We start from the raw sequence: 12,715 nt of genomic DNA, 5'->3' as shown, positions 1-12,715 counted from the left end.
CTGTTAACCATTTTGTAATACTTGTGACTGAATTTTACTTTTATTTGAATGCGAAATTCTGAGCCATACTGTAAAGGATTAAACAAAATGCCTTGTGGAAAGTTTCAAGTGGTGGGACTCTTGTTCTGCCTGCAACACAAACCACATCAGCTGAATCACAATGTTGCCATCTGCCAATGTTTAGCCCTACTTAGCCCAGTTTTACATTGAGGGGCCAGACAAGCCCACACGGGGCTTAGTGTTTTCATACGTTTCCTTTCACCCATAACTCTAAACTCAGATTAGAACCCATGGTTTGATTTGTATTCATCCAGAGTAGAAGAATGGGTCATAATGGGGCATAAATTGCTTATAGTTGGTGTTTATTTTTTTTTTAACTGCATAAATAATAAAAATGATTGATTAAGATTTTTTTTTCAGTGTTTTTACTGTTAAAACAACGTGATTAAAAGCTGAAATGAGTGTGTATTCAGAAGCTCCATCTCTCTGTCATACTCCATGGAGAGGCTACGCCATCGTTTCCAGTGCGCATGCGCCGTCCGCAGTGGAAGCCATGTTGGAGCTACAGTGGACTCGGGCTGGGATTTTCTGACGCCGTATGTTTTTCCTTAGATATTTCTCTCCATACGTCGTCGGGGTCCGTCTACCGAGCGCTACCGGCGCCGTAAGCGGCAGTGGAAATGATGAACTCCAGTGTCGACCTGTCCCGGCGGAATCCGCAGGAGGATTTCGAGCTGATCCAGCGGATAGGAAGCGGCACGTACGGAGATGTGTACAAGGTAAAACTGCATAGAGGGGAAGGCTGCCGCCGGGTTCCATTGTCGGACGCGGAGTGGTTCGCACACCAATAGCGTGTTTATGCTCTCACTTGTTTCGTTATTGTTTGGCTGGGAGTCCAAAACAACTCCGTAAGCTGTTTTTTCTCAACAAAGCGTCCTGGCTGCGAGTTTGTACTCACATCTGCTGGTGCATTCTTTATTCTGATGCGCACATTATAATTCCATTATCGGACAAACACAGAAGGCTCTACTTGACTGTTGTTTATGGCTGTTTGTTGTTTTGGCCTTGCTCTTCCATTGTTTGCTGGTTGTCTATACAACGCTTTTAAACCAGATTATGAGATTACAGTGACTATTTTTCAACCTGTAACAAACGATTATTGCTATTCTCTTGTCGGACGCAGATTCGTCGTGCCGAAATCGTATTTACATTGTGTTTTTTGAGTTAACAGTCATTGCAAATGACAAGGGAACACTGGCGATGTGTGCATTCATACACCCTTAGCTGTGGTTATCATATAATTATTTTGGGGGGGAATTATAAATGCTCCGTTGGTTGTTAAAGGAGAGCACTACGTTGTCCGATAATAGACGTCCAGCTCGCTAGCTCGTAACCAAGTTAGCATCAAGATGCTAACCAGGCGTTCGGAAGATGGTGACAAAATATCAACGGGCAGTGAGATACTTCCTGCACGGGGACACACAAATGACCTATTGGCTTTCCAACGTATCGTGATTTTGCAGAGGTTTTGGCTAAACGTGTTTAAATTAAATAAAAAAAAATAAAATAATAAAAAAAAAGAAGTGGAGTGAAGCCCAGACAGATTGACAGCTGCCTGCTTGGAGGAAGACTCCGGCTAACGCGGCTCCAGCGTCAACAACACCCACATCACAACGATTCTCTTTATTTATAAATCATCTTTTTAACCACGTCAGGTGTCGCAGCCCGAGTGCCCGTGTCTGTGCAGAGTTTGCGTGGTTGGTTTGCGTTACCGCTGTGTTTGATCGGCCCTCTCTCACACGTCAGGCCTGGGATCCTGAACTGGAAGGAAGCTCCAGACGAGCAGCGAAGTCCCATCGAGTATCAGCACGTTTATTATTACATGCCTCGCAGAGCAACTGGAACCATGACATAGTAATCATATCTTGCACCTTTAGTCAAGAAAAGCGAGCAGGTCATCAGATATCATGCAAAGAGGAAGGTGTTGCAGAAAACCTTTTTTTTTTTTTTTTTTTTTTTTTTTTTTTTTTAAAGAAAGGTGCAGGATAAGAAAACAAAAGTGGGATGAGGCCATTATAAAGCCTCAGTTCGTCATTACAGATGCAGCTGAACTAGGCTGCCAGTCCACAAGGAAAGAAAGCATAACATACATCCACATTAATAGTTATATACCTGGTGGATTTGATGTCAGCGCTCTTTATGTCTCGGTCAGGTTATACAAGTTGAGCTCTACAGTTGTTTGTGTAGCTGTCCCTCTGTTGTGTTGTGTGAGAGAGAGAGAGAGGCATTTGGAAGACTTGAGGTCCATCGAACGCTTTCAATCAGGCTCAGTGAAGTTTAGATAACCTCACTTAGAAAGTTGTTAAAACTAGTTGTAATCCCAGATAATACAATCTCAGAATATTTCATCATTTGTGTATCGTTATGGTATTCCTTCCACTCGCAGTCAATCTTGTTAAGATTTTAATTCAACTTTGTTGTGTACTGACAGAGCCGACAGAATATTTTGAACAGGGCAGCCCAGAGAGACCCTGCCTGCCAGGTCTGTCACAAACAGTCCATTAATATATACTAATGACTTTCAAAAAAAATAAAAAATTACAGGGGATAAAAGTAATTTAATCATCCACCATAAACACGACAAGATAACATTAACAAGCTTGTATTTTCTTGCGAGTTGCAGATGATGATTGCGGAAACATTTCTATGTAGCTTGTGCTTGAGTTCACAGGGGGTTTCTAGAGGACATCGCTTCAACCAGAAACCTCTGGATTAAAGGATGTGCTTCCAAGCACCGGAGCACTTTGGTAAACCTCATTGATGCCTATATTTGGTTCCTACCACTGTGTGAAAAAGGGCTTGGATAGGAATGTTTGAGCAGGACACAAAACATGAACTCTCCAAACTCGTTTTCTCCTCCATTTCCCTCCTGGTTCTCTCTATCGGTATCTATCAGAAACCGAAGGAGGGAGGAGGGTCGGCCGATTGCGAGACGGGGCTTTCTGACCACACGGTCAAAGGAATGTGATTGCATGGTAATACAGACATCTCCGAATTTTGATGGGAAGGAACCTGCTTTTTTTTTTTTTTTTAAAGATGCCATTACTGCATGCAGATAAGTGATGTCAATAAACTCGCATTGTTTCATACCAAAAATGATTCCAGAGATTCAGATATTTCCCTCAGGACGTTGTTAAAAACCTGGCCAATACAATAAAAACAACCTTAATTAGATTATTCAGTGGAGTCAAAATGCTCTATTTCAACCCGGAATATTGGAACTCTTTATTTGCCCCTGCAGGTTAGGTGAGGAGGGAATAACCATTGCAAACAGCCCTCATGCAATAAAAACAAACAGTGCAACCTGTTATTGCTGTCATTTTCAAATAGGAACCAATAACAATGGATTGATCGAAAATTACTTGCTAATTACTGTTTTAATGGCAATTAATATACGGTAAATGATTACTTTTATAAGCAAAACGATGTCTGATTGCTATAAATGTGAATATTTTTTTGCTTTTTAGTCCTCTGTGATATTAAATTGGATGTTTTCTAGTTGTGGACTGTTGGTTTAGACCAGAAGTGTCACTTCAGGGGTCACATGAAGCTCAATTTATTTTCATGTGGGAAGGACCAGTGAAGATATTTCATAATAACCTGCAAATCATGACAACTCCTGATGTTTCCTTTTGTTTTTGGTCAAAGAAGCTCAAGCACTTTATGAAATGATATTTAGTCTTCAGACCAAATATAAATGAGCGCCTTTCTCATTTCTTCTTCCTCACTACTACAGCGTCTGCCCCCAAGATATTTCCAAACTTTTTTTTTTTTCTGTCCGCTTCTTCTGATTTGCGCAGTTAGCTTTGTTTGTTTACTACCCACGATGCATTGCGCACTACGTCACGTCTTCTCAACCCGCCCGCTAGAACGATCGTTTGCAAGCATAGCGTGGCCTAACATTTCAAGGGGACCTGAGATCGCTTGTTCGATCCGGTTCAGAGTTTGTGGGATGTTTTACCTGCCCCAAACAAAACGGTTTTTCCCTGAAGAGAGCTCTGGTCTGGATCAAACAGAACCGTGAACAATCGCTTAAGGTTGTAACTTTTGCTGCTTCATCACTTAAACAGTAATCCTTGGACTGGACAGATCATTAACTAAATAATTACCAGCCTGAAAGTTGCGTTCTGAGAGAGATTTCTAATCTTTTGACTACTGGCTGCTAGGACATGTGATTTACAGTGTTATTACTGAAATAAGCCATCCTATTATTGTCGTATAAAAGGTGACACTAGTAAGTGTTTTTAACTGTTCAGTTGCTGGAAAATGCCTGTGGAAAGCAATAAAATGTTCAGCATTGCTGTAATGTGACACCAGCTGAGAGCTCGCTTACATTTAACCTTATGTTAAGTGGTGTGTGATGCCACAAACCAAACAGTGGGGAGAAGCCAACTTTCTCTCACTGGGTGTACTAGAAAAACGGGTATGCTCTTCTTTCGCAGTACCACTTTGTTATTTTGCCTGTTTCAGATTAACTTCAAAAAATTGCAGGTATCGGCTTAATGTGAAGCTCTGAAAACCCACTTCAAAGGTATCGCTCTAACAGGCAGCCCGACTCCATGTGCTTGTGAAGATAGAGTATTTATCAATACACAGGATGGCTTGTGGTGTTTGACTTGCTCGTTATAATGAGGCGACGGATGGTTGTAGGATCAGTTGGAAACAGCAGAGGCATGTGAGGGTCCTTACACTGGATAGTGATCATTGATGACGGATCGATTGCTGTGGCAGTAGGAACATGCTCGATATCTGGCTCGTTATTGAACTCACCATGAAGCGTGAACTGGGATTTATGTTGCTCTGTGGGTGCATTTTATTATATAAAGATTGACATGATCATCGCTAAGAAATAATGATTGTAGTAATTTTTTTTACTACTCTCTACTTTTAATCTGTGTGCCTGCCTCTTTAAGAGGCAAGGTGCAAAGATTACTCTATCCTATGTGCCCGTTTAAAATTATTTTTTTTATATATTTTTCTTCCGCCAGATTTTCGGCGCATAGCTAGTTAATGGGATCATGTACTTAAAAAGCACATCAAAACATCTGGAAATTTTTTGGAATAGTGTGCTATGACTTTTTGTTAATGATTCGGCGAGCCGTTTCCACAAAAAACTGGAAAATCTGACAGTAAAAGCGGATGGTATTTTGGTGAAAAACACAAAATGGAGGGGACACTAGTCATCAACGTCTGATTAAATTGGCCCCGTTTGATTAAAATTCCAATCAGATCGGAGGAAGCGGTGTAAGCCAGTTTGTGATCCAATCAGATTCCATGTAAACGGCACATCAGATTAATTCCTACTCACGTGGCACTCCAAAAACACAGTGTTTTGTGGAAAATGACGGTAGCAAAGCACATCTTGTTGATGCAGGAGTCGGCTTTTCAAGATATTATATTCTCTTTGGTGTTTCAGTTTTTAGATTAGACAGAATTGGATGATCTTCTTGGTCCATGTAAATCTAATCACTTTACTCAATGAACATTTAAGTGTGCGCGTGTGCGCGCCACAGCTGGGCAGCATTGGTCCAGGAATGCAGCAATCCTCACTTCCTGTGTGTGTGTGTGTGTGTGTGTGTGTGTGTGTGTGTGTGTGTGTGTGTGTGTGTGTGTGTGTGTGTGTGTGTGTGTGTGTGTGTGTGTGTGTGTGTGTGTGTGTGTGTGTGTGTGTGTGTGTGTGTGTGTGTGTGTGTGTGTGTGTGTGTGTGTGTGTGTGTGTGTGTGTGTGTGTGTGTGTGTGTGTGTGTGTCCCATTGTTTCACAGTAGTCCGGCAGAGGAAGACGCTGAGAGTTCCAGTAACACACACACAACACAATTATTGTATCATCACAGGCACAGCAGACACAGATGGCTGTGAAGGTGCACTTAAAGCTGCAGGTCTGCAACCATCCTGTTTTTGTCACTGTTCCTCCTGTTGTTTGCCCTCCACGGTGCGTTCACAGACCGCGCACACAAACGCTTTGAAGCCCAAAAAAAAAAAAAAAAGGTTCCCGAACTCGTCTCTGGCCTCACATGGAGATCGGAAATTTAGCGCCCGTCCCGGTACTTTAGTTCCTGCTCTCCAAGTACATTTGGTGTGCGGTGCAGGAATTTGTCCCGGTGCCACTGGCACGCCGACGTCTTGATAACTTGCACAGTCACCCTGTAGTTAATGACAGGAGCCCAAACCAGATGTGCCAGTGAAAATAGCAGAGCACATTGAGGATGTCTGGTATTAAGTTTGGCCGCTGTGTTGATGTTGCTCAATGATATACATATTTATTTTCTAGTAAAGTACAGTGTTAGTGTTAATACATGTATATAGACTGAACTTTAACCTTTATTTCACAAGTCCATCATAGTTATTTCTGTCTAAATTCAGTCTGATATTTGTTACTGATGTACTTGAAGTCTAATTGGAGGTGATATATAATCCCAACTCCACACAGACAGAAACACAAGCGATTATCCTGCTCAGTGCACTCTACCCGTAAATAAAAACCTCAGGGAACAAGTATTTGAAGGTAAACCACACCGATAAAGGTTCATACATTGTGTTTCTGCATTTTCGTTAAATTTGGAATGATAAATATCTGTTATTGGAACTTCTGGGTTAGACTGTCTGCAGTCGACTGATGCGACGGCTGTTTAAGGGGCAACTCAACACAAAAGGCGTTATGGTGTGACAGGTGAGGAGGTCTGTGCACCCCCCCCCCACCACCACCACTCGCACACAAACAAACACATTTGTGCTGCTGCATTTGAAGTGGAAAAGCTCCCGCCCAGCAGGGTTTAACTCCTCTGACCTCGAGGAGCTGCTCCTGTCAGTCCCATCGATTTTTAAATAAGCTACACATAAGCTTTGTGTCTGTTTCATGTGATAGTTTAGATCCAAATCTATATTTATTTCAGGGTTGAAATGTTGAGTTTACAAGGCTTTACTGGAATATTTGATAAGTTTTATAACTAATTGATTTGTTGTTTGTCGTCTGTCCTCTGCAATCATAAGCAGATATAGACAGGCAATGTTAGTATTGGGCAACATCTGATTGACCAATAACATGACAGACCACAATAGTGAGCTGGGAAGGTAACAGATGTAGTGTAATGTCTATAAATCCAGGACTGTTCACCAGTATCCACCGTGGTTTCAGTCAGTTTCTTACTTTTGAGTTTACCTTTTTATTTGCTCTTCAATTTGGCGTGCAGCTCTGCAGCATGCGCAGACCACCTCATCCCGTTTTATACCGATTGCTCTGTATTTATGCAGGAATAGATCAACTTTTAATCATATTACCTGGGTGTTTTAGATTTACTTTGAAAACAGTTTTAGTCAGTTTGAGGCAAAGAAGTTGCACAGGAGAGTGTATTTGATGAGGTACGAGTTTTGCATGACGGTGTTGTCTCCATCCGAAGTAAATCATTTTAATTCCACTTTGAGAGTGACATTTTTGGCAAACTTGAGCTCCTTCATTGCTAAACAATGAAAAAAAAAAAGACTATCGATGGAGAAACCTCGGCCATGATACTGAACAAGTTCAGACTTGAGACTGCAGTAAGTCTTGGCACCGTTGTCGCACAAGTGTCAAATCCTATTTGGGGATTGTGTGCTCATGTGATAGTTTGAATTGCTCAAGCTTAATGTGAGCTAAATGATTGTTTAATTCCAGTCAAACGGGAGCAGGAAAGTTTCTGGTTTGAAGAATTCAAGGTTTATTTCATTCCTGTGAAACTGCAGCTGCACTTACTGCATATACATGAACGCTCCTTGGGTGGGTCGGGGTAACAGCAGTGTGGGAAGTGTGTGGTATTTGACTTCACAGGCCAACAATAAATACCAAGGTCTGTAGAAGTCGAATCGATAATGGACATGTCATCAAACATCAAGTACCATTGTAATACTGCAAGACATGTTCGTGAAAACAGGGTGTTTTTAACTACAGGTAGATGTTTTATGACTGTTTCAGTGACTTGCATATACTAATCTGCTTCTTTGTATGAAGTTTTCCCGTTTTTTGTGAATAAAATGCACTGTAATATAACTCATGATAATCAAGAATACGGACAACTTTACTGAAAAAATGCTTTGCGTATAGTGTTCCCGTTTATCACAGGTCAAACAGGCTTCATCCCAGGAAGTGACACTCTTAGGGCGCGTTCACGCCAGCCCTGTTTGATCTGGACCAGAGTTCACTTCGGAGACTTTTCTGGGAAAGTCTACTTCATTTGGTCATGTGTGAATGCTCCCCTGAACTCTGATCTGGATCAAACAAGGGAACTCTGGTTCACTTGAAAATGTGGGTCTTGGTTCACTTACAAGTGAATTATTTGCAGACTTTCCAGCGGATGTATTGGAGGACGGGACTTGGAGCGCAATGCATTTTGGGTATTAAATGGACAACGCTAACCGTTTAAATCAGAAGTAGCAGATTGATATATGGTCAGAACACGATACTTCCGGTTGCTTGCTGCTTCCCACAATAACGATGCTGTTTTTAGGTTATTCAGTGAGAAGATGGTGACACTGGGGTATTCAATCGGTCGGATTAGGTTAAAAAAAAATAAAAAATCCAACAACGTTACATCGATATCCGTGACTCGCGACGTATAAGGGGTAGCTCTGGGGAAGAAAAAAGAGAAGCGAACTCGGGTCCGAATCAAAACAGAGCTGGTGTGAAAGTGAACCCTTACGAAGGGGATTTAGATACTAAACGCTGGATTAGATAACTTTCTTATCAGATATTTCTCAGTGGAAGAAGCTGTTTGCTGTTTTGAAGTGAATGTGATGTGTTTAGCTGATTTGTGTGTTTCGCTTGAGTGTGTGGATATTTTGGTAGAAGACAGGTGTGAGACTTGAGCACACTCGACTGCGTTCAGCGTGGGGCTCACCTGTTCCCCTCCCGGGGCCATGTGCTGTAATGTTGGAGCCTTTTGGTTGTGAACACAGAGCTTTGTGAGGAATCAAGATGAAGTGCTGCTCCGACTCGGTTGCTCTGGAAAAGGGACTGGGGCAATGTGCTCACTGGGTTGTAAAATGCTAAAGGTTGCTGATGGCGGGGCCCTGTGAAGAAACCACATTACAAAATGTTCCCGAATAGACCTTAAAGTTCCGTTTTAGCATGTTGTAAATGTAGTCATGAGTTTTTATGAACTTGCAGAGATACTTCTTGAATACAGTAAAACTTGTGTTTTATTCCCTTTAATTGAAAAAAACGTGTGAGAAAGTCGCAAACTATTATTAGTGTCATAATGTCAGTTTGTGTACAGAATACGTGCAGAAGTTCTTCCCTCACTTTAAAGCATTGGTTATCTAAAAGGCCAGAGAAGCAAGATGGCAATTGAGTCGTTTTACACGTCTAATCTCTTTGAGAAATCTTGTCGGGGACAGTAAATGGCTAGTTACTGTGTTATTTAGCACCCCGGGTCTGGCTTTAACTGCTGAACGGCTCTCAGCCGAAGCATCGAGCTGCTGATTTTACATGAAAGTGTGTTAGTTCAGGAGGAAAACTATCGAATATGAGAATGTGTGTTCAAATTTAAAATGGTGGAGAGAGAGAGAGAGAGAGAGAGAGAGAGAGAGAGAGAGAGAGAGAGAGAGAGAGAGAGAGAGAGAGAGAACCCCCCCCCCCCCCCCCCCCCACTGGTGCTCCAACTATAACACACACACAAAATTGCTTTCATTTTTCTTTTGTTGAATACAAATATTACTTGTGTACTTCAGAATCATGAAATTCTAGGGCTTACATGTTTGTCCACAGTGCAACAAAACATCAAATTTTAATTTCTTGGAACAAAGAAAAAAAAATCGCAGGTTGATTAAATATCTTCAAGGAAAAAGTTCTACAAATCCAATATGATTCTTTTAGATGGATTGTTTCGGGAGTTTTGTCCAGTAATTTCTCATCCGCTGAAGGATCTCTCTCCCTGAAATGTTATAAGATAATTGACTGGGAGCTGCTGATGGTACAGTTGGCGGTTGTGATCCATTCATTTGTCCATGAAGCTCACAAAATATTCCTCTGACTGCTCAGAGCTTTAACCACAATGTGCCATCCCGGCCACTTTTCACCTGCACATGCTTTGTCCAATGACGTACAGTATCTTTTCAATGAATACAGGAACGTTTCCCACACGACTACATTACAGCTTTTTCTTAATGAGACTTTGTCCCTCAAATTGAAGTTTTTTGTGCATTATAGTATTTTCTTTTTGATCTCTGAACCAGCCCCGTCTGCCTATTCGCTTTTGTGTGCCTGTTCAAAACCAGTTCTGAGACGTATCACACCCTGCAGCTCTTGGTTACACCAGCCGGGATGTTTTTAACTCATTGATGGCGGCAGGCGGACAGAAATCGAGTTTGTTGTTGCGACTCACAGTGACACTGAGCGACATGAGTCATCTCTGGTCTGTCTGCTGACTGAAGATTCACTGTCTCTGCTCCTCAATCTGCTTCTATCTCTGTCTTTTCTCTTTGCATGTCTTTGTCTCTCCCGCCCTCCCATTCCCTGGCTTTGTTTTGGTGTGTCGGTCAGTCCTCCTCTGCCTCTTCTTTTCCACTCGCTGTTAAACCGTGGAAGAAATATTTCTCCTAAAAGTGTTTTTTTTTTTTTCTTCTTCTTTGCATGTGCTGTGATCCTCATTAGTAAAATTTGGTCGTGTAGTTATCTCTTATTTGCTGTAGTTGCTGTTTAGTGTGTCCGCAGTGCACTTGTGTGGGCTGTGCTCCAGTGTCTTGTTGAAGTTACTGTATGTTACTGCGAACCCCCCCCCCCCCCCCCCATCCCCCATCCCCCCGGCCATGGTGGTTGTCCTTGATTCTGCTGACTTGGCAGCTCTGTTATGCATCACTGCATCAGGCACAGATGATCTAAATAGGACTTGATGAATGTTTTTCATGTTGACAACCTATATTAATCCTTTATTAGTCCCTTTTCCCTGGTGGGATTGTATCAAAATGAATGGAAAGGAGTTCAATTCAGAGCTGCTTCACAATGCGACCATGTCTTAGTGAAGTGACCCTACTGGAATGTACAATGTCTGTTTTTCCTTCTCTAATGTTGGATAAATATGCTTGACTGGCTGCAGCCAGAGTAAGGGTAGATATGGGTGTTTATGTCTTTCCCGCCAACAAGATTGGAAATAATGAAACTGTACAACTTACCTCAAGAGCTTTTGTGTTGGGGGATGTAATACATCACTCTTTGGCTCTTCATGGTATTGAGTTCATATTTTGTGTCTCCATGGTGAAAGAACTTACTACATAACTCCTCTTTTTTTCTTGGACACATTCTTCTGCTATGTCACACTCGGTCGCACGATTTGCACTCTCCAGCACTGAGCAACCCCCCCCCCCCCCCCCCCCGCCCCCCTGGACGTCCATCTTTTATTCATGTGGATTTCATATATAATTCCTCTCCCACTCCACCAGCACCGCGGCTAAAAGTAAACACGGCTCGCTATATATAGAAAGTCAACCACTGTATCAGGTAGTTCCTCTCTGCTTTCCAACTGATGCCAACTCAGGAGGAATGCAGAAGAAGTTGTCATGATTTCCTGCTCCAGTCTATACATTCCTCCACCACCCCTCCACCCGAGTTCATATGCCTGTGTCAGGTTAGAGTTGTTACTTCAGCATGTTATACTGCATGATGGTGCATGATCTAAGAGTTAAATTTATCCCAAACTTCCCAGTTTTGTACACCGTCAGTTTTCAGTAGGTTTGTGCCGATTGACGATTGGAGAAGGAGAGGCGGTGGCCCTGTTGTTTACACGACAACGCTCCAATTGGCAAACTTTGGTTGCATTTTGGCAGTTCCTTTAATTGGCCACAGAGTGTAGCTTTCTCAATGTGCACCACTCTCCGTCTCCTTCTCTGGAACAATCTGGACTGTGATCACTATCGCAACGCAAAACTTTTCTCAAAGTAAAATGCTGTTTCCAGTTTAACGCTGGCATGTAAACATGGAAGTAAACTCCAGTTGTGCTTGGAAATACTTCATAGTGATTCAGAATATTAAATCCTGAGTTGGGGACGAAAAATCTCTGCTCTCTGTCCAAAGGGGGGGGGATGAAACGCACTGACATGAGGTTCAATGAGCACTTTGCTCCCACATTTAAATTTCAGACCAATCTTCCACAATTGATTTCAGACTTTCTTCCAAATGTCTTCTCGTTTCAGAGATGGCAGCATATGAACTTAGGCAACAGTAAATCTATCGCATAAGAGAGATGCCAGAAATTTCAAGAGTCACGTCCCCAAAAAAACCAAAACTTTTTTTTTTTAATAATGTATACATATTTGTTAACCTATAATCTAAAAGGGCGGGGTGAAAGCAATGGCCTCTCTGATTTGTATTTTCTTCATTCGCTTGTTATTTTTACGTAAAAAAATTACTAAAACAAAACTTTGAGAGCATTTCTACTGGGTAGTCTTACTAGAAAACCTTCCCACATTCGTGTATATTAGACATAAAGGAGGGGAAAAGATCAAAAACATGAAGAAAGGCAATTAAAACCAATTTGAGTTAAATTGAGTTAAAGGGTGAATTTTAAAGGAGACATATCATGCTTTTAAATCCTTCCTTTTTACATATAAATCATACAGTTGTGGTCTATACAACGCGGAACTGCAATGCTTGGGTCTGAATTCCTCATTATTATAGCTCCACAGGCCCC

At 41.8% G+C, this 12,715-nt stretch overlaps 1 protein-coding gene across 2 annotated transcripts in view; it reads left to right on the top strand.

Annotated features, from left to right (window-relative positions):
* The first annotated feature begins 546 nt into the window (after window positions 1-546).
* LOC308121028 (mitogen-activated protein kinase kinase kinase kinase 3-like) overlaps window positions 547-12,715 on the top strand; it is a 39,226-nt gene continuing 27,057 nt past the window's right edge. For both annotated transcript variants that reach the window (XM_080482049.1, XM_080482048.1), the window contains exon 1: window positions 547-779. In XM_080482049.1, coding sequence (XP_080338175.1) covers window positions 681-779 — 99 coding nt within the window. In that variant the 5' untranslated portion in view covers window positions 547-680. The remainder of the gene's footprint in view (window positions 780-12,715) is intronic.

The sequence above is a fragment of the Lipophrys pholis genome (genome assembly GCF_963383615.2).
Source record: "Lipophrys pholis genome assembly, chromosome: 15".
Classification (NCBI taxonomy): domain Eukaryota; kingdom Metazoa; phylum Chordata; class Actinopteri; order Blenniiformes; family Blenniidae; genus Lipophrys; species Lipophrys pholis.
Note: the sequence above shows the minus strand (reverse complement) of the source record. Positions and strands in the feature narration are given on the sequence as shown.